The sequence below is a fragment of the Ictidomys tridecemlineatus genome, chromosome 10, assembly GCF_052094955.1.
Source record: "Ictidomys tridecemlineatus isolate mIctTri1 chromosome 10, mIctTri1.hap1, whole genome shotgun sequence".
In the NCBI taxonomy this organism is placed as follows: Eukaryota; Metazoa; Chordata; class Mammalia; order Rodentia; family Sciuridae; genus Ictidomys; species Ictidomys tridecemlineatus.
Genome location: NC_135486.1, coordinates 80,443,640 through 80,464,762, shown reverse-complemented (window position 1 = coordinate 80,464,762; position 21,123 = coordinate 80,443,640). Strand labels below are relative to the sequence as shown.

Sequence of the window (21,123 nt, the reverse complement as noted above, 5' to 3'; positions counted from 1 at the left end):
GATTATTCAAGAGACGGCATGGTCACCTACAGCAGTATGTAGCAAGGTCACACGGGTTTTCCATAGATTAAAAACTGTAAAGTGCTTTCTCCGAATGAAGTTGCTCTCAGAAAAAAATTCTATGTCAAGAATTTTCTCACCTGGAAATGAGGGTTCTATAACTTGAAGAGCTTCCTTTTCTTATTTCCATTTTATTTACAATAGAATTTAAACTGTTTTAAATTTTTTTTTTGTATCAGGTATTGAACCCAAAGGGCTTAAATACTGAGCCACATCTTTTTTCATTTGTTTGTTTTTTTGGTTTTGTTTGTTTGTTTTTGTTTTTGAGACAGGGTCTTGCTAAGTTTCGTAGGGCCTCACAAAGTTGTTGAGGTAACTAGCTGTTTATGGAACTTATCCTTTCCTATTACAGTTTTATCAGATTTCTCTCAGAAACAATCCAGGAGAGAGATTATGACTACAAATTAACTATAAATTACCTATTAACTGTACAACTACTTATGTAATTTATTAGTAAGAACAAACTAGGTAATTCTAGATAATAAAATAAAGCTTGCTTATTTCAGGTCTTTTCAAGTTATTTCCAGTGCTGCTTTGAAAACTTTAATTGTTCCTCCAGATTCTGTGTTCCAAATTGAATTGCACATTAGATTTAGGTGGAGTCTCAAGGGGACTTTTATACCACTAGAGGGGGCAGTTGTATAAGATGAAATTTCAAAGATGGACGATACATCATGTAGAACTTCAGTGGCAAGGAATTTGAGGAAAGTTTGCTCTTAGATTTTAAAAGGTATTGTTCGTATATTCATTTGCTAAAAATTTTGATCTACTTTTGTGGCCTTCAGGTCTAGGTTTTTGAAATGCACACTGGTGTGCTTTGAATTGCCCAGGGTCAGGAGACAGGGCCACACATTTTGTTGAAAGTGATCTATAACCTGACTAATTAGAATTACCCCAACCTCACAAATCTTAGAATGTTTACAAAAATTCTGGTGTGAACTCTTTGGGGGAAAATTATTGTGGAATACCAAGGTTTTCTGGATGCCATTGTGATCCACAGGACAGACTGACTGCACCTGAGGGAGTGCAGGATCCCACATGCTGTTCCTTTGGAGCCACTGTCCAGCCTCATTCTTACCCCAGAACATCTAGACAGACCAGGTAACCTGTTGAAGACAGCATTTAAAGTTGTAAAGATTTCAAGAGTGTAAGGGACTCTTACAGAATTGAGAGATTCTCAATGTCCAGAGGCCTATTGTTCAATACATTTTATAGAACAAAAGCCAGATGCTTATAAGGGTGTAGGTATCTCCCCACACCAACTAGAACTTAGTTTTTAATCTTTCTTTAAAGTGTTAAAATTGTATTAAAATATAAATAGTATTGCAGGTACCCTACCCTAACTCTACCTTAGCTAGGTAGGTATCACCTTGTGTTTCACACATGGGAAATAAATAAACCAGATTTTTTTTTTTTGCCACAGCTAAACTTGATATCTTTGCTCAAGGCAGAATTAAAAGTTATTATAGTTTTTAGTCTTTTTCGTTAAATTATTTTCTCCAAAAAATAAGAATAGATGTAGGCTGATGCAAACGTCAAAGAAAAATAAATGCAGAAATTGGTTTTCTGCTTACTCCAAGGCAAGCAGGAAAAATGCTTCCTCATCTGCAAACTGACCTGTGAGAATGAGATACCATTGATAAAATATCTGGGACCTGCTATAGGTTGAGCTTCCTTGATCTGAAAACCTGAAATGCTACAACTCTGAAAATTTTGAGCACCAACATGATGCCAAAGTGGAAAATTATATACTATGGAGCTTTGTTTCATGCACAAAATTATTTTAAAATATTGTAGAAAATTACCTTCAGGCTATGTGTATGAGGTATACATGAAACATATAGTTTTATCCTTAAGATGTATATACAAATATTTCAAAATCCAAAAAGTCTGAAATCAGAAACACCTCTGGGCTGGTCTCAAGTATTTTGGATAAGGGAGACTCAGTCTGTAGTTTGGTATTCAGTATATTTTTATTTCCCCAGGGTTCTGAAATTTCTGCTGGACTCTCCCAATCAAACAATCGTTAGCTTCTTGCTCTTAGAACCTAATAATAAATCCTTCTCTGACTCTGGGTTATGGCTGGACCTGAGATAACTGATACCTCAGGGCTAACAGGTAATGGAGAACTTATTCTCAGGGTCACACTTTCCAAAGCCCTTAACAATTCTCCTTTTGGACAGGAGTTCAGGATCTCCTTTCTGCTTTCTTACTGTTTCCATTTTTGTTCCTGATCAGTACTTTGTCTAAACAATAAAGCAGCTCCAAACTCCCATTGAGTTAGGGAAAACTGGAGGAGAGGTAATCCTATGAACTCTTCCTTATTAATATTTTTTTTTATTTAAAGGTCATTCTGTTCCAACTTGGCTTCCTGGAAGCCTCTGACTTTGGAAACTTAGCATTGTGTCTTTCCAACTATCTTGACTGCAAAAAAGGGTGGAAGTTTCCAAATTTCCACAGAAATCCACTCATATGCTCTTCTAAAGTGAAAATATTTTTGCAATCAGAGGATCTATGTTATTATTTATATTTTCATTGTAAATAAAAAATTGAGAACAAGTATATTGCTCTTGTTTATAATTTTGTATTTTCTAGGATACGCCATTAAGCAATAAAGTGCTGAACTAGCTTATATTATAGAGAGATGTCCAAGATACATCCATTCAATTTCATTCATCCTTAACCTAAGCTTTTAGTAATCTATGACTTCATTTCTATATATTAAAATTAATCTTTATCTTGAAACTTACAAGTTTTAGAAATCCAGCTTCTTCACAACGTTCTAGTTCTTCTTTCAATTCCCTAATAATTCGTTCTTTCTCTTTCAGCTTTTTTTCCAAAATATTCAGCTTGATATTTGTTGCATCTTGCAAAGCAGCCTTCTCTTCTTCAACATCAAAATATTTCTGGGAAGAAAAAAAGGCACACTATAAATCAGAAACTCAGCTAACACCACTGGAAACCATTTCTTATTTTATTTTAGCTGTTGACTTGTGAAGTGATGTTATTTTAAAAATTTGAACACAATTTGTAGTAACTCTTTTTTTACATTACAGCATATGCTAAAGAATCAGGCGATATAGCATAGCATTTTTCTATAAAACCCAAAGCGTGATGTATTACTCTAACTTTATCAGCCATGCAAATAATGATAGTAAAGAGAAAATGGCAGAATTGGAGCCCCTCCCCACACACAGTGATATCCCCCTCAAAACAACAAGAATTTGGTAGCTATTCATCAACAAAAGCGCTTTGTGGGAGCTTTGTGACCTGGGTAGGATGTTGCACAGCCCTAATGAAGGCCACGATGGAGAAGGCTGTTCTGATAAGACAGGCCTATTTCCAGATGGCAGGTTCACCAACCATGATTCTAGCAACTGACCCAGAAATGGCTTCATCCCTCTGTGGACTTGGCTACAACCTGTTTGGCTTTGGTCCTACCACCAGATCCATATGTCAAGGGATTTCAAGGTTGTCGTGCCTGTCAGTACCTCTGACAGGTCTACTGGACTCAGTTATGGTTATGAACCCTCATTCATCATGAACTTCGAGGAATGGCCCTGTAACTCAGCTAAAGCCTCTCTCACTGTGGCTTGAGAGAAGACTCCCTTTTCCAGGGACCAGCAGTCATGTGATCCATGCCCTTGGAGTTAGGCCACTGACTTCAGTTCCATATCAAATTCTGCAGTGCCCAGTAATTTAGCCCCTTTTAGCTGCCATCTGACAGCAACGGTCTCTCCTACCCAGGGAGGAAAGGCTCATATGTCTCAATCCCATTGACTCTGCAACCCAGCTCCTTCTCAGTCCAGAACCAGATCTGTCCATCCTGAGGTTTAGATCTCCTATTCAAATAGGAGACATACCATACATGCTGCCTGAGGCAGGTTCACTGATCTCAGTGCACTTGCATATTCTTATTTTTTAAAAGTTTTTATTTATTTATTTTTAAATTTTAAGTTGTTATCTATGACTGCAGAATGCACTACAATTCATATTACACATATAGAGGAGCACAATTTTTCTGAATCAACCCTGTGACCTAGCTCCAAACCTACTCAGCCATGGTCTGGGGGCAGTTCTGCCTCCATAAGAACCTGGCAGAAGGCAAGTTCACCTCTGTCCATGGTGTAGGTCTTCAGCCCTCAGTCTAAATTATGGACCATGAAACATCCTTATAATTCAGCTGTAGCTCCTTTCAACTGTAATCCAGGGCTGGTACTACCCAACCAGGAATCCACCCAGCAGGACCCCTTCCAGGGACTTGAAGAGAGACACTCTCATCTCTATACCTGGTAACAAACCTGTCACCCGTGGGACCAACCACAGAACCTAAAGCAAACCCTTCACCCAGCACTACCCAACTAACTGATCAAGGTCCTAGAGGCAGTCAAGTATTCTGAGGGACGAGGAAGAGTCCAAGTCTTCCTGGTAATAAGCCAGCCAACAATGAACCTTACTGAGGACCCAACAGCAGCCACAAGACCTAACTGCAATTCCAGAGGTAATTCCATCACCTTAGGGACTCAAAAGAAAAAGTATTTACCTGCCAAAACCAGTCTATAAAGATTGAAAACACCCATACCAACATAAGGATACATAGATAATGAAGAATCAGATAAACACGACACTACCAACTAATAAAACTCCCTTCACTAAACCTAAAGAAATGGAGATCTACAAATTGCCTAGCAAAGGATCCAAAGTTATCATTTTGAAGAAGATAAATTACACAGAAGTCAATACAGACAAATAAAACTAGGAAAATAAATGCATGAGCCAAATCAGAAGTCTAATATAGAAGGAATCAAAAGAATGAAATAGAAATTCTGAAAACTACAATAACTGAACTTAAAATTACAACCAGAGATCTGGGCTGACTGATCCACGCAGCCCGCCGCCGGCTAAAGACGGTGGGGAGCCGCTGAGAAGCGACCAGCAAGCAGGGCAAAACGTTGCTGCAGATTCTGTGGAATCTTGCCGCCTGAGCACTCACGGAGCCCTAGGCTGAGTTCGGGATGTCAGACGGGGAAGGAAGCGGTACAGTTCTATCCCCCACAACGGAAACTCCACCAAGGAAACCAGCGGCCACCATCTTGGAGAGCTGAAGTAACCACCGCCACTCTCCGACAGATTGCAACAATAAAACAGGTGCATGTTACTCAGCTCATCTCCCATACAGCAGGGAATTCGCATAAAATCTCTCCTAGGCTCTCCGGGGGAGGGATTATCAGAGCAAGCCTGCATAAAGACGTGGAGAAAACTAGAGACACGGGACCTTCAACTCCCCCTCCCATCAGCAGGGAAAACAAAACCTGTATTGCCAGCGTGGGGGGAGGGGCAAGCGGAAAAAATCAAAACAATAGAGTGCTGGGGTTCTCAATAGCCACCCTCCACACCCAACAAACGGCAGGCCCAGAGTACAGTTTGAACTGCACAGAGGCATCACTCAGGGGAAATCTGGTCTAGAAGGAGAAACCAGGACTAGCAGGAGAAACCAGGGGACTAGAGGCCAGGCCCTCGCGACTGGGCGGCTAGAGATTGCCCGCCCACCAGTGACAGCCGGCCCATTGCCCCTGCAACTGGGCAGCTAGAAACCGCAAGCCCGCCGGCGACAGCCAGCCCATTGCCCCTGCGACTGAGCGGCTGGAGACTGCCCGCCCGCTGGTGACAGCCCACCTGCTGTCTGTGCGACTGGGTGGCTGGAGACCGCCAGCCTGCCGGCATCCGGGAGCTGAAACCAACCAGAGACAGTCCAGTCCCAACCCCCCATTCGGACACCCCAGTAAGGAGCCTGGGGCCCGCCATAGCAGAGAGGTGACGTCACTGGAGCTCGGCTGTTGGAATTCCTTCCCAGAGAAATCCACTTTAGCAGGCATAGTCTACCAACACAAAGGAGAGACAACAGAGATATAAAAAACCAAAACAAATTTATAGAAGAGAGCAGAAACACAGCAATCAAATAGAGCTAGAAAGTAGCATGAACATCATGAAAAAGCAAGGGAAAAAAGGATTACAAACAATGCAGGACAACTTAAATCTACAGGAGGACCTAGAAGCATCAGAAACATGGATAGGGAAAGAACTCAAGGCATACCTAACTCAGATGGAAAGGAATATTAGATTAGACATGAGACAGCAAGTCCAAGCAATAAAAGTATATTTTGAAAATGAATTAAACAAACAAATTCAAATGGCAAAGAATGAGCTTTACCAGGAGATAGAGATCTTAAAAAAATCAAACAGTAATCCTAGAAATGCAGGAAACTATAAACCAAATTAAAAACTCAAACGAGAATATTACAAATAGACTAGATCAAGTAGAAGTCAGAACATCAGATAATGAAGACAGAGTTTATCAACTTGAAAAGAATATAGTCAACACAGAAAAGATGCTTAAATCCCACGAGCAATCTATTCAAGAGATATGGAATGTCTTAAAAAAACCAAATTTGAGAGTCATCTGGATAGAAGAAGGCATAGAGAATCAAACCAAAGGAATGGATAACCTATTAAATGAAATAATTCTAGAAAACTTCCCAGAGATGAAAGATGGAATGGATTGCCAAATCGTGGAAGCCTACAGGACCCCAAACATTCAAAACCGTAATAGACCAACTCCAAGACATATAATTATGAAGATATCCAACATACAGAACAAGGAGAGAATATTAAAAGCTACGAGAGAAAGGAGGCAGATTACATTCAGGGGTAAACCAATTAGGTTAACGACTGATTTTTCATCACAGACTTTGAAAGCGAGAAGATCCTGGAACAATGTATTTCAAATGCTGAAAAATAATGAATTCCAACCAAGAATACTGTATCCAGCAAAATTAAGCTTCAGATTTGACAATGAAATTAAAATCTTTCACGATAAACAAAAGCTAAAAGAATTCGCAGCCAGAAAACCAGCACTGCAAAGCATTTTGAGCAAAATACTACAAGAAGAAGAATTGAAAAATAGTGCCCCGAACTAATAGCAGGAGGTATCTCAGTAAAGGGGGAGGAAAATAACCAAAAAGTAAAAACTAGCCAAACAAAAATAAATAAATAAATAAACATTACTGGAAGTACAAATCATATTTCAATTGTAACCTTAAATGTTAATGGCCTAAACTCACCAATCAAGAGACATAGGCTTGTAACCTGGATCAAAAAAACAAATCCATCAATATGCTGCCTTCAGGAGACTCATATGATAGGAAAAGACATACACAGGCTGAAGGTAAAAGGTTGGGAAAAATCATACCACTCACATGGCCCTCGGAAGCAAGCAGGAGTGGCCATACTCATATCGAATAAAATCAACTTCAAACCTAAGTAAATCAAAAGGAATAAAGAAGGATACTATATACTGTTAAAAGGAACTATCCACAAACAATTATCAATTTGTATGCACCAAACAATGGAGCTGCAACATTCATAAAACAAACTCTCCTCAAGTTCAAGAGTCAAATAGACTACAACAAATAATTATGGGTGACTTCAACACACCGCTCTCACCATTAGACAGATCCTCTAGACAAAAGCTGAATAAAGAAACTATAGAACTCAATAGCACAATCAATAACCTAGAGTTAACCAACACATATAGAATATATCAACCATCATCAAGTGGATACACGTTCTTCTCAGCAGCACATGGATCCTACTCAAAGATAGACCATATATTATGCCATAGGGCAACTCTTAGTAAATATAAAGGCGTGGAGATAATACCATGCACCATATCTGATCATAATGGAATGAAACTGGAAATCAATGATAAAAGAAGGAAGGAAAAATCCTACATTATATGGAAAATGAACAATATGTTACTCAATGATCAATGGGTTACAGAAGACATAAAGGAGGAGATTAAAAAATTCTTAGAGACAAATGATAATACAGACACAACATACTGGAATCTATGGGACACAATGAAAGCAGTTTTAAGAGGAAAATTCATTTCTTGGAGTTCTTTCCTCAAAAACAACAAATAAATGAACCCACACTACACCTCAAAAACCTAGAAACCTAGAAAAGGAAGAGCAAAACAACAGCAAATGTAGTAGAAGACAAGAAATAATTAAAATTAGAGCAGAAATCAACGAAATTGAAACAAAAAAAAACATTGAAAAATTGAAAAAACTAAAAGTTTGTTCTGTGAAAAAATAAATAAGATCGACAGGCCCTTAGCCATGCTAACGAAGAGAAGAAGAGAGAGAACTCAAATTACTAACATATGGGATGAAAAAGGCAATATCACAACAGACACTACAGAAATACAGAAGATAATTAGAAAGTATTTTGAAACCCTATGTTCCAATAAAATAGAAGATAGTGAAGATATTGATAAATTTCTTAAGTCATACGATCTGCCCAGATTGAGTCAGGAAGACACACACAATTTAAACAGACCAATAACAAAGGAAGAAATTGAAGAAGCCATCAAAAGACTACCAACCAAAAAAAGCCCTGGACCGGATGGGTATACAGCGGAGTTTTATAAAACCTTCAAAGAAGAATTAATACCAATACTTTTCAAGCTATTTCAAGAAATAGAAAAAGAAGGAGCTCTTCCAAATTCATTCTATGAGGCCAACATCACCCTGATCCCGAAACCAGACAAAGACATTTCAAAGAAAGAAAACTACAGACCAATATCTCTAATGAACTTGGATGCAAAAATTCTCAATAAAATCCTGGCAAATCGAATACAAAAGCATATCAAAAAAATTGTGCACCACTATCAAGTAGGATTCATCCCTGGGATGCAAGGCTGGTTCAATATACGGAAATCTATAAATACTATTCACCACATCAATAGACTTAAAGACAAGAACCACATGGTCATCTCAATAGATGCAGAAAAAGCATTCGACAAAGTACAGCATCCCTTTATGTTCAAAACACTAGAAATACTAGGGATAACAGGAACTTACCTCAACATTGTAAAAGCTATATATGCTAAACCTCAGGCTAGCATCATCCTAAATGGAGAAAAACTGAAGGCATTCCCTCTAAAATCTGGAACAAGACAGGGATGCCTTCTATCACCACTTCTATTCAATTTAGTTCTTGAAATACTAGCCAGAGCAATTAGACAGACAAAAGAAATGAAAGGCATAAAAATTGGAAAAGAAGAAGTTAAATTATCGATATTTGCAGATGACATGATAATATATTTAACAGACCCAAAAGGGTCTACAAAGAAACTGCTAGAGTTAATAAATGAATTCAGCAAAGTGGCAGGATATAAAATTAACATGCATAAATCAAAGACATTCCTGTATATCAGCAACAAAACTTCTGAAATGGAAATGAGGAAAACCACTCCATTCACAATATCCTCAAAGAAAATAAAATACTTGGGAATCAACCTAACAAAAGAGGTGAAAGATTTATACAATGAAAACTACAGAACCCTAAAGAGAGAGATAGAAGAAGATCTTAGAAGATGGAAAAATGTACCCTGTTCATGGATAGGCAGAACTAACATCATCAAAATGGCGATATTACCCAAAGTTCTCTACAGGTTTAATTCGATGCCAATTAAAATCCCAATGGCATTTATTGTAGAAATAGATAAAGCAATCATGAAATTCATATGGAAAAACAAAAGACCCAGAATAGCAAAAGCAATTCTAAGCAGGAAGTATGAATCTGGAGGTATAACAATACGAGAGTTCAAACTGTACTACAGAGCAATAGTAACAAAAACAGCATGGTACTGGTACCAAAATAGGCAGGTGGACCAATGGTACAGAATAGAGGACACAGAAACCAATCCACAAAATTACAACTTTCTTATATTTGATAAAGGGGCTAAAAGCATGCAATGGAGGAAGGATAGCATCTTCAACAAATGGAGCTGGGAAAATTGGAAATCCATATGCAACAAAATGAAACTGAATCCGTTTCTCTCACCATGCACAAAAGTTAACTCAAAATGGATCAAGGAGCTTGATATCAAATCAGAGACACTGTGTCTGATGGAAGAAAAAGTTGGCTATGATCTACATACTGTGGGGTCAGGCTTCAAATTCCTTAGTAGGACGCCCATAGCCCAAGAGTTAATAACAAGAATAAATAAATGGGACTTACTTAAACTAAAAAGTTTTTTCTCAGCAAGAGAAACAATAAGAGAGGTAAATAGAGATACTACATCCTGGGAACAAATTTTTACCCCTCACACTTCAGATAGAGCCCTAATATCCAGAATATACAAAGAACTCAAAAAATTAAACAATAAGATAACAAATAACCCAATCAACAAATGGGCCAAGGACCTGAACAGACACTTCACAGAGGAGGTCATACAATCAATCAACAAGCACATGAAAAAATACTCACCATCTCTAGCAGTCAGAGAAATGCAAATCAAAACCACCCTAAGATACCATCTCACTCCAGTAAGATTGGCAGCCATTATGAAGTCAAACAACAATAAGTGTTGGCGAGGATGTGGGGAAAAGGGTACACTTGTACACTGCTGGTGGGACTTCAAATTGGTGCAGCCAATTTGGAAAGCAGTATGGAGATACCTGGGAAAGCTGGGAATGGATCCACCATTTGATCCAGCTATCACCCTCCTCGGACTATTCCCTGAGGATCTTAAAAGAGCGTACTATAGGGATACTGCCACATCAATGATCATAGTGGCACAATTCACAATAGCTAGACTGTGGAACCAACCTAGATGCCCTTCAATAGATGAATGGATAAAAAAAATGTGGCATCTATACACAATGGAGTACTATGCAGCACTAAAAAATGACAAAATCATAGAATTTGCAGGGAAATGGATGGCATTAGAGCAGATTATGCTAAGCAAAGCTAGCCAATCCTTAAAAAAACAAATGCCAAATGTCTTCTTTGATATAAAGAGAGCAACTAAGAACAGAACAGGGAGGAAGAGCATGAGGAAAAGATTAACATTAAACAAAGACAAGTAGGGGGAGAGAAAGGGAGAGAGAAGGGAAAGCATATGGAAATGGTTGGAGACCCTCAATGTTACACAAAATTACAAAGAAGAGGTTTGTGAGGGGAAAGGGGGGGAAACAAGGGAGAGAATTGAACAACAGCAGATGAGGTAGAGAGGGAAGATGGGAGGGGAGGGGAGGGGGGATAGTAGGGGATAGGAAAGGCAGCAGAATACAACAGTCACTAATATGCCATTATGTAAAAATGTGAGTGTGTAACTGATGTGATTCTGCAATTTGTATTTGGGGTAAAAATGGAAGTTTATAACCTAATTGAGTCAAATGTATGAAAGATGATATATCATGAGCTTTGTAATGTTTTGAAAAACCAATAAAATATATATATATATATATATATATATATATATATATATATATATATATATATATATATAAATTCTAAAAGCAGCTACGGAAAACAGACATGTCACATAGAAGAGAGCTTTTATAAGGTTATTAGCATATTTCTTAGCAGAAACTTTGCAGGTCATGAGGGAGGAATCAGACAATATATTTGAAGAGCTGGAAAAAAATCAAAAGCCAACCAAGAATACTATATCCAGCAGTGATGCTGTCATTCAAAATAAAAAAGAGATAAAAAATATTACCAGACAAGCAAAAGTTGAAGGAATTTATCACAACAAGACCTGCCTTAAAAGAATGTAAAGGAAGTCCTATGAGTGGAAACTAAAGGGTGTTAAGTAACATGAACACTTATAAAAGTATAAAATCCACTAGTAAAGATAAATAGATGGTCAAATTCAGAATATCCCAATATTGCAATGGTAGTATATAAATCACTTTTAACTCTAGACAACAGTATTAAAAGTAACTAAAAAAAATGACTAAGGCCACAAGTTGTTAATAAATACTTAAGAAGATGGGCCAAAAGTAAAAGTGTGAAACTTATGTGATTGAAATTAAATTTTTAGGAGTTTAGAAGAGAATCTTATAACTGTAAGATGTTTTATATATGATCCATGGTAACCATGAAGAAAACACCTCTGGTAGATACACAAAACACAAACACACAAAAAATCAAAGCATACCACTGCCCCTCCCACCCCCCCAAAAAAACAGAAGGGAAGACAGTGAGAAAAAAAGAAACAAAGGAACCACAAAAGAGAATAATTAATAAAATGGCAATACTGAGTCCTTACCTCCCAACAATTAGTTTCAATGTAAATGCATAGTAAATTCTCCAGTCAAAGAGAGGGACTAAACAGATTAAACAAAACAACAGAATACAATGAGTCACTTTAGTTTTAAGGACACACACAGGCTGAAAGCAAAAGAATGAAAAAGATACTCCATGAAAATGGTAACCAGTAGAGAACAAGAGTAGCTAAACTCAGACAAACTAGCCTTTCAGCCAAGATTTATCCCAAGAGACAAAGAGTGCTGAGGGCCATTACCAAGTAGGAATGACGCATCGAAATTTCCTTGCCAAGCGTACCCCATGCTGCTTAGAGGACATTTGATGGAACATTGCATGCATGCTTTAATAAGGTGACCTTGCTCAAGGACCAAGGCGGATCTGGGTTTAGAGCTGATCAGGTTTGAGGAAGTAACCGGCTCCTTGAGTTTAAGGCGTTGCCAGTTTAAGATAATGGGTTTTAGGGAAGTTGGCGGTTGAAGATTATTGCTGGGATTAGGGTGTTCCTGCTGCTTGTTCCCGTTGAGTTCTCGTGAGATTAAAATGGGATTTGGAGATAGCCTCGTGGAGTAGGTTGTTGGTGCGGGAGACGGCAGAACGTGTTTGCCCCTGGACCTGTGTGGAGGCGGTGTGAGAGCTGGAATAAAGAATTGCTGTTTGAACCTACAAAGCTGTGAGTGCCTCGTGATTCTGGTGCCAAGCCGAGACATTGGCCTTGGCATTTTGGTGGCCCGTACGCGGAACGTCTGAAATTTGGAGGTGAGTAAAATCGCTCCCCCCTGAGGGAAGGCGAGAGAATGGGTGACCATTTCAAAAAACAATGTGTTCTTGTTTTGATTTATTTCGTTTTTGTTTCAAGCTGCCTATCCCTAGAAATTTCTCAGGCAAACTGGGAAAAATGGTTGGCTCAAGGTTTGAAGTTTGTTAGCCCCGAGAAAGAGAAAATTGATACAGTGAATTTTTATTCAGTTTTTGTTTCATTCAGTTGTGGTTTTGTTTTGTGTTATCTTATTGGGTTGCGTTATCTTTATAGAAGATTAGAAATTATTAAAAAAGAAGCCGAAAAAGTGTTAAGTAAATTGTTAGAGATTCAGACCATGGAGGAAGACATTTTAGGTCAAGCAAAAGAGAAGGTCTCTCGAGCTAGTCAGAGAAAGGGAGAAAATTTAAAGGAAAAGGGGTTATTAGAAAAAAGGCCACAACAAGAGGCTGTCACTAACTCCGTTTTACCAGAGGGTGTAATTCAACCAACAGCCCCACCGATGGAGACAGCTGAGTGGCCCTCAAACCCCGTAGTTGATAGATGGGATCCTGAGACAGGACCTCAAAGATTAGCATGCCCTGTATTTGAACAGGCAGGAGGGCGGCGAATTCACCGTATTTTAGAATTTAACACAGTGAAGCAGTTAAAGGAGGCTGTAACAACCTATGGTCCTCAAGCCCCCTTCACGGTAAGCATGGTGGAGTCCATTACTAACTTGGACATGACGCCAGCAGATTGGGCTAGCATGTGTAAATCTGTGCTAAATGGAGGACAATATTTGTTATGGAAGGTTGCCAATGAGGAATTTTGCATGGAGACAGCTAGGCGAAATGCAGCAGCCGGTTACCCTCAAAGAAGTCTTGAAATGTTATTAGGAAAGGGACCTTATGAGGGTCAGCGGCAACAAATGGAATATGATCCTGCTGTATATGTACAGATTGCTGCAGACGCAGTTAGGGCATGGAAGACTTTACAAGGACATGGAGATTTACAAGGTCAGCTATCTAAGGTAATACAGAGACCTAATGAACCTTACGCTGACTTTGTAGATAGGCTTATTCAAACGGCTGCCAAAATTTTTGGTGACACAGAACAAGCAATGCCATTAATAAAACAACTGGCTTATGACCAAGCAAATCGTTGCTGCAGAGAGGTTATTAGACCATGGAGACATGAAGATTTAAACACATATATTAAATTATGTAGAGATGTTAATGAACAAGGGCAAGTCTTGGCAGCTGCAGTACAACAGGCTTTAGATGCCAGGCTAGAAACATGCTATAATTGTGAACAAACAGGACATTTTAAAAGGAGTTGCCCCATAAGAGGAGGGTTTAACAAAACTAGAAATCAAAGGAATAGAATACCGGGTATTTGCCCACGATGCCGTAGAGGGAGACATTGGGCTAATGAATGCCGTTCTCAAACCACCATAGAAGGTACTCCCTTATCAAAAAACGGACAAGGATCAGGTATTTACCCACGATATCGTGGAGAAAGGCATCAGGCTTCATTGCCAAAAAACGGACCGGGGGGCCCAATGCTCCGGGGCCCACAACCACAAATATACGGGGCAGTGGAGGAACCCAGAAACCCCATCAGGGTGGTGCCCAGGACACATTGTCCATTAAATCCCTCATCAGACAAACCCGAGGGAGCGCAGGGTTGGACATCTGCGCCTCTGCCAGAGCAGTATTAACTCCAGAGATGGGAGTTCAAATCATTCCTACAGGAGTAAAAGGACCTCTTCCCCAAGGAACAGTAGGCTTATTGTTGGGACGTAGTTCATCTACATTAAAAGGACTTATGATAAGTCCTGGGGTAATTGATCCCGATTATGTAGGTGAAATAAAAATTATAGCTAGTTCTCCAGGAGGTATATCAGTAATTTCACCTGGAGATAGAATAGCACAGTTGTTAATACTACCCAGCCTACATAATAAGTTCTCTAGTCTTAATGTAGAAAGAGGTTCCAAGGGATTAGGCTCCACAGGTGTAGATTGGGCTATGTTGTCTTTAAATTTAGATTCTCGCCCAATGTTAAAACTAAATATTCAGGGTCGTGACTTTAATGGACTGCTGGACACAGGTGCTGACCTTAGCATCATATCTCTTCAAGAATGGCCAAAACATTGGCCATTACAACAAGCCACTCAAACGCTTCGAGGCCTAGGAGTGGCGACTAATCCCCATAGAAGTGCTATGATATTAGATTGGAAGGATCCTGAAGGATGTGAAGGAACTATACAGCCATATGTTTTGGATCACCTTCCTATTAATTTATGGGGACGAGATGTCCTAGATCAACTAGGTTTGATGTTAACAAATAACATCAATCCTAATGTGCCCACTACTAGGGCTAGACAAGGTATCAGGAAAGAAAAAAGATTAGGAAAACAAGAACAAGGTATAGCAGCGCCAATTCAAATAGATCAAGGAACAGACAGACATGGGTTGGATTTTCAGAAAGGGCCACTGAGACAATCAAAATTACTTGGAAATCAGAAATACCAGTGTGGGTTCCTCAGTGGCCCCTGACTAAAGAAAAGATACAAGTAGCCCATGATCTGGTCAAACAACAATTAGCGGAAGGACATTTACAACCTTCCGTATCTCCCCATAATACTCCCATTTTTGTTATCAAAAAGAAATCGGGTAAATGGAGATTATTACAAGATTTAAGAGCAATTAATAATGAAATGGTCATTATGGGACCTGCTCAATCAGGGATTCCTCAATTGTCTGCTTTACCAAAAACGTGGCATGTTTTAGCTATAGACATTAAAGATTGCTTTTTTTCGATTCCAATTCATGCCGAGGATAGTCCACGTTTTGCATTTACTATCCCTGCATTAAATCATGAAGGTCCTGATGAAAGATATGAATGGAAAGTACTCCCTCAAGGAATGGCTAACAGTCCAACTATGTGTCAAATATATGTTAATAAAGCAATCCAGCCACTTAGAAATCAAAATCCTGAACTAAAAATATTTCACTATATGGATGATGTATTATTGGCACATAAAGATAAAAACACATTGCTGGAATGTTATGCCACACTTACAAACTTGTTAAAAAATTATAATCTAGAGATAGGAATAGACAAAGTACAATTAAATTTTCCAATTAATTATTTAGGAGTTCTATTATCCTCAACCATGGTCCGTCCACCTAAAATTCAAATACGAGTAGATCAACTCAAATCACTTAATGACTTTCAAAAGTTGTTGGGAGATATAAATTGGATAAGGCCTTATCTAGGCATACCAACAGGAGAGTTGGGACCTTTATTTGATATTCTAAAAGGTCCATCAGATCCAAATTCACCCCGAATGTTAACTCCTAAAGCTAGAAAGGCATTAAAAATTATTGAGACATATATGGAAAATATGCATTTAGATAGAATTGATATAAGTTTGCCTTTATTATTTATTGTACTACCAACAAGAAATATTCCTACAGGAGTATTTTGGCAGGAAGGTCCATTATTGTGGATACATTTATCTTATTCTCCTAACACTATTCTTACTAGGTATCCTGAGGCTGTAGGACAATTAATACTCAAAGGTATAAGAGCAGCAAAGACAGTGTTTGGAATTTCTCCCAATAAAATTATTACTCCATATACTATGGAGCAAATTGATGAGTTAGCTAATGAATTAAATACTTGGGCAATAATCATGTGTAAATCGAATGTTTCATTTGATAATCATTTACCATCTAATCCTTTGTTGTCTTTTTGGTCTAAGCATCCTGTAGTTTTTCCTAAAATGACAAGAAAAACACCTATCATGAATGCTCCAAATATATTCACTGATGGGTCTAATAATGGTACAGCTGCAGTAGTTACCCCTGATCAAACTTTTACATTTTTAGTTCCCAAACAGTCAGCTCAAAAGGTAGAGCTTAATGCAGTTCTACAAGCTTTTGTGATGTTCAAAGATTCTGTATTTAATTTATTCTCTGATAGCCAGTATGTAGTTAATGCTATAACATCCCTTGAAGATGCTGGTAGGATTTCCCCTTCCTCTACTGTTTTCTCTTTGTTTTCCACTATACAAAGTCTAATCTGGGATAGAAAAGATCCATTCTTCATAGGACATATCAGGGCACATACAGGATTGCCTGGAGCCCTTAGTTTGGGCAATGATTTAGCAGATAAAACTACACATGATATACATATTTTTTCTACTGTAGAAGAAGCTACAAATTTTCATAAAAGGTTTCATGTTAACGCTAATACTTTACAAAAGCGTTTTAAAATAACTAAGGAACAAGCCAGGCATATAATAAAACAATGTCAAAATTGTGTGACCTTTTTACCACAAGTTAATCTTGGAGTCAATCCTAGAGGATTGATACCTAACCATATTTGGCAGATGGATGTCACACACTTGCCAGAATTTGGAAAATTAAAATATTTACATGTTACAGTTGATACTTCTTCCGGATTTTTGATGGGCTCCCTTCATGCCGGAGAAAAAACTAAAGATGTTATAGCTCATTGCTTACAAAATTTTGCCACTGTGGGTGTTCCTAAACAGTTAAAAACTGATAACGGTCCTGGTTATACGTCTAAATCTTTTAAACAATTTTGCTCATCATTTGGTATTACTCATATAACAGGAATCCCATACAATCCACAGGGACAAGGCATAGTTGAAAGAGCTCATCAAACTATTAAAACGTACCTATTAAAGCAAAAAGAGGGAATTGGAAAGGGGTATATATCCCCCAAAGATAAACTTAAAATAACCCTTTTTACTCTAAACTTTCTAAATTTGGATTCATCAGGACTTAGTGCTGCGGAAAGACATATGTATCCGAAAAATGTACATAAGCCTAAGGTACTTTGGAAAGATATTCTAACAGGACAATGGAAAGGTCCCGACCCAGTTATTGTCTGGAGTCGGGGTTCCGTTTGTGTGTTCCCACAGGGAGAACAGCAGCCGATTTGGATTCCAGAGAGGTTAACCAAAACAATTTCTACAGAAAAAGAAGATGATTTGACTGAAATCCATAACAGCTGAAATCCAGAGCTCCAGCTTGGCTATTCTTACATCTGCGACAGTGATTAACCACGGTGCCTTTTTTCAATACCTATTTTATTATTGCATTTTTCCCACATCATAAAGTTCTATTTTATTTTTTGAGCTCATACAAACCTAGGTTAATGTTTTTCTGATCAGTTTTGTTTTTTGACTGTTTTTTATTTTTTGACTGTGGAGTTTTTAAACATTGCAATGGAGATTTTACCTAGGTAAAGCTACAAGGCCGTTATTATTGTCTTATATGTTGTATGTTATGTGTGCCCTGTTTTGTGTTGCATGTCAGTATGTGTATATGTCCATATTTTTATATGAGGAGCGCTCATGAAAAAATGGATCCGAATTTTTTTTTTTATTCACGTGATTTAAGTGGTTTAATCTAATTAGGTAAACAGCTGTTAATGATTGTTTTCAAGGGTGGTTAATAGATCTGTTTGCTTACTATTGTTTTTAAAGGTGATTAACAGATCTGTTTGTTTACTTTCACTTTTCCTTTTCATCATATTTAATAATTCTGTTCAGGATAATGTCTCTTTAACATCATTGCCAGAATTCCCATCTCCATCCCAGTGCCGGTGAAGACAAAGAAAACCAAACTACAGCTTCTATGATAGCTACCACAGTAAACTGTATAAACTGATGCATCAATGAATATAACTCAACAAGTAATGCTCAATCAAGGACTTGATTTACTTTGGGAGGAAATGGACATATTGATAGACTCCTCCGATTTGAACCGCCTGCAGAACTTGCCTGGACTATATATCAGTTGCATGCATTGTGAACTATCGTCTGGTGCAGCAAATTGTGGTACTGCTGGCATATTTTTGCTGATGGTGTCACCAGTGATGCAATTTCCTTGCCAGCGCACCCCATGTTAATTGTGGTAATGCTGACATCTTTGCTGATGGTGTCACCAGTGATGCAATTTTTCCAAAGGAGCCGTCAATTGGCTTGGTGTCGTGGCATTTCTGTATCTTCCTCCCTTCTACTAGTGATGGTCTAAAATTTGGGGGCCAACAGAGGTGAGGCAAGAACCTCACCCCCCCACTGGCACCAAGGTTAAATTTGGGGGCCAACAGAGGTGAGGCAAGAACCTCACCCCCCCACTGGTGCTTAGGCCTATCCACAAGCATGGCTGAATGCTGGACCGGTAGTCAGCGACGGGTTGATCTGATTGCAGTGGATTCAACCTAAGACAGGGGACTGACGCCTAGAGGTCAGTTCATCCGATGACGGGTAAGAACCATATGTTGAATTGGACAACCTACCAGGCACGGTCCTAAGCCGCATTGCTTGTTGTTTAATTAATCAGAAGGGGGGAGATGCTGAGGGCCATTACCAAGTAGGAATGACGCATCGAAATTTCCTTGCCAAGCGTACCCCATGCTGCTTAGAGGACATTTGATGGAACATTGCATGCATGCTTTAATAAGGTGACCTTGCTCAAGGACCAAGGCGGATCTGGGTTTAGAGCTGATCAGGTTTGAGGAAGTAACCGGCTCCTTGAGTTTAAGGCGTTGCCAGTGTAAGATAATGGGTTTTAGGGAAGTTGGCGGTTGAAGATTATTGCTGGGATTAGGGTGTTCCTGCTGCTTGTTCCCGTTGAGTTCTCGTGAGATTAAAATGGGATTTGGAGATAGCCTCGTGGAGTAGGTTGTTGGTGCGGGAGACGGCAGAACGTGTTTGCCCCTGGACCTGTGTGGAGGCGGTGTGAGAGCTGGAATAAAGAATTGCTGTTTGAACCTACAAAGCTGTGAGTGCCTCGTGATTCTGGTGCCAAGCCGAGACATTGGCCTTGGCAAAAGAGGATCACTCTATGACGATAAAGAAATCAATTCATTGGTAGGATATATCAACTGTAAATATATATGCATTCAGTATTGGAGCACCTAAATATATCAAACAAATATTAGCTTTGAACATAATAGATCTTAAGAAGAAAGAGCAATATCATAACAGTAGGGAACTTCACTACTCCACTGCCAACAACTGATTGCTCAATCAAACATAAATTCAAGAAGGAAACAGCAGACTTGAATGGCAGGAGCAACAGCAATAAGGAATATTTAAAAAAATATATATATATTTATTTATTTATTTTAGTTTTCGGTGGACACAACATCTTTGTATGTGGTGCTGAGGATCGAACCCGGGCCACACGCATGCCAGGCGAGCGCGCTACCGCTTGAGCCACATCCCCAGCCCAGCAATAAGGAATATTAGGTGAAAATTCCAGGGAGGTGACTAATAACTTGAGGTGTGTAGACTAAGGTGATTGCGAGTAGCTTGGTATTGCTGGTGGGCAAATTTTTAGCAAAGCAGCAGAAGGAGATAAAAGCTGGGAGGCGCAGGGGCTTTTTGTGTGTTGCCAAGGGGTTTGGGGTTCGTTCTACAGCTATGCAGGTTCTTAAATAGTGGCAGAATGTGATCAGACTTGTGTGTGGAAAAATGACTCAGATGACTGGATAAGTGGCTGAGTGTATGAAGACCTGAAAGAATAAGAAAGCAAAAGCCACAGGCCAGGCAGGCAGTGCTGACTACTGGGACATCAGAGATAAGATAATGGAAAATGGATTTAGGTAAAACTGAATGGCTTACTGAATATGAAGAGTGAATTTGTGTTCTATTTTTTCTATTGTTGCAAAGCAACTTTGCCACAAACATAGTGACTTAAAATACACACACACACACATGCACACACACACACACACACACGCACACACACGCACACTTATTGTCTTCTTACTTTTTATAGGTCTGTAACTCATGCCCACCTAAACTAGATCCTCTGCAAAGGTCTTGCAAGGCTTCAGTGAAGATGTAGTTCCGGGCTGTGGTCTCATCTGAGGTTCAATTGGTAAAGGAACTTCTTCCAAATTCACTTAGGTTGTTGGAAGAATCCACTTCATTTTAGCTGTAAGACCAAGAATTTCAGGTTCTTGCTCCTCAGCCAGAGGCTGCCTTTAGTTCTACACCCCACCATGGCTTCTTGCTTTCTCCAAGCCCACAAAGGAGAGAGAGACTCAAGCCAGACAGGAACTACACATAAACTCAGGCAGCCCATCACTTTTGCAATATTCTATTGCTTGGAAGTAGGTTTTCGTCCTGTTCACATTCAAGGAGACAGGA

At 39.0% G+C, this 21,123-nt stretch overlaps 1 protein-coding gene across 1 annotated transcript in view; it reads right to left on the bottom strand.

Annotated features, from left to right (window-relative positions):
* The window catches only part of C10H10orf67 (chromosome 10 C10orf67 homolog), a 132,274-nt gene that overhangs the window by 83,606 nt on the left and 27,545 nt on the right, over positions 1-21,123 (bottom strand). Inside the window, exon 5 of the mRNA XM_040277984.2 lies at positions 2,811-2,966. Coding sequence (XP_040133918.1) covers positions 2,811-2,966 — 156 coding nt within the window. The remainder of the gene's footprint in view (positions 1-2,810; positions 2,967-21,123) is intronic.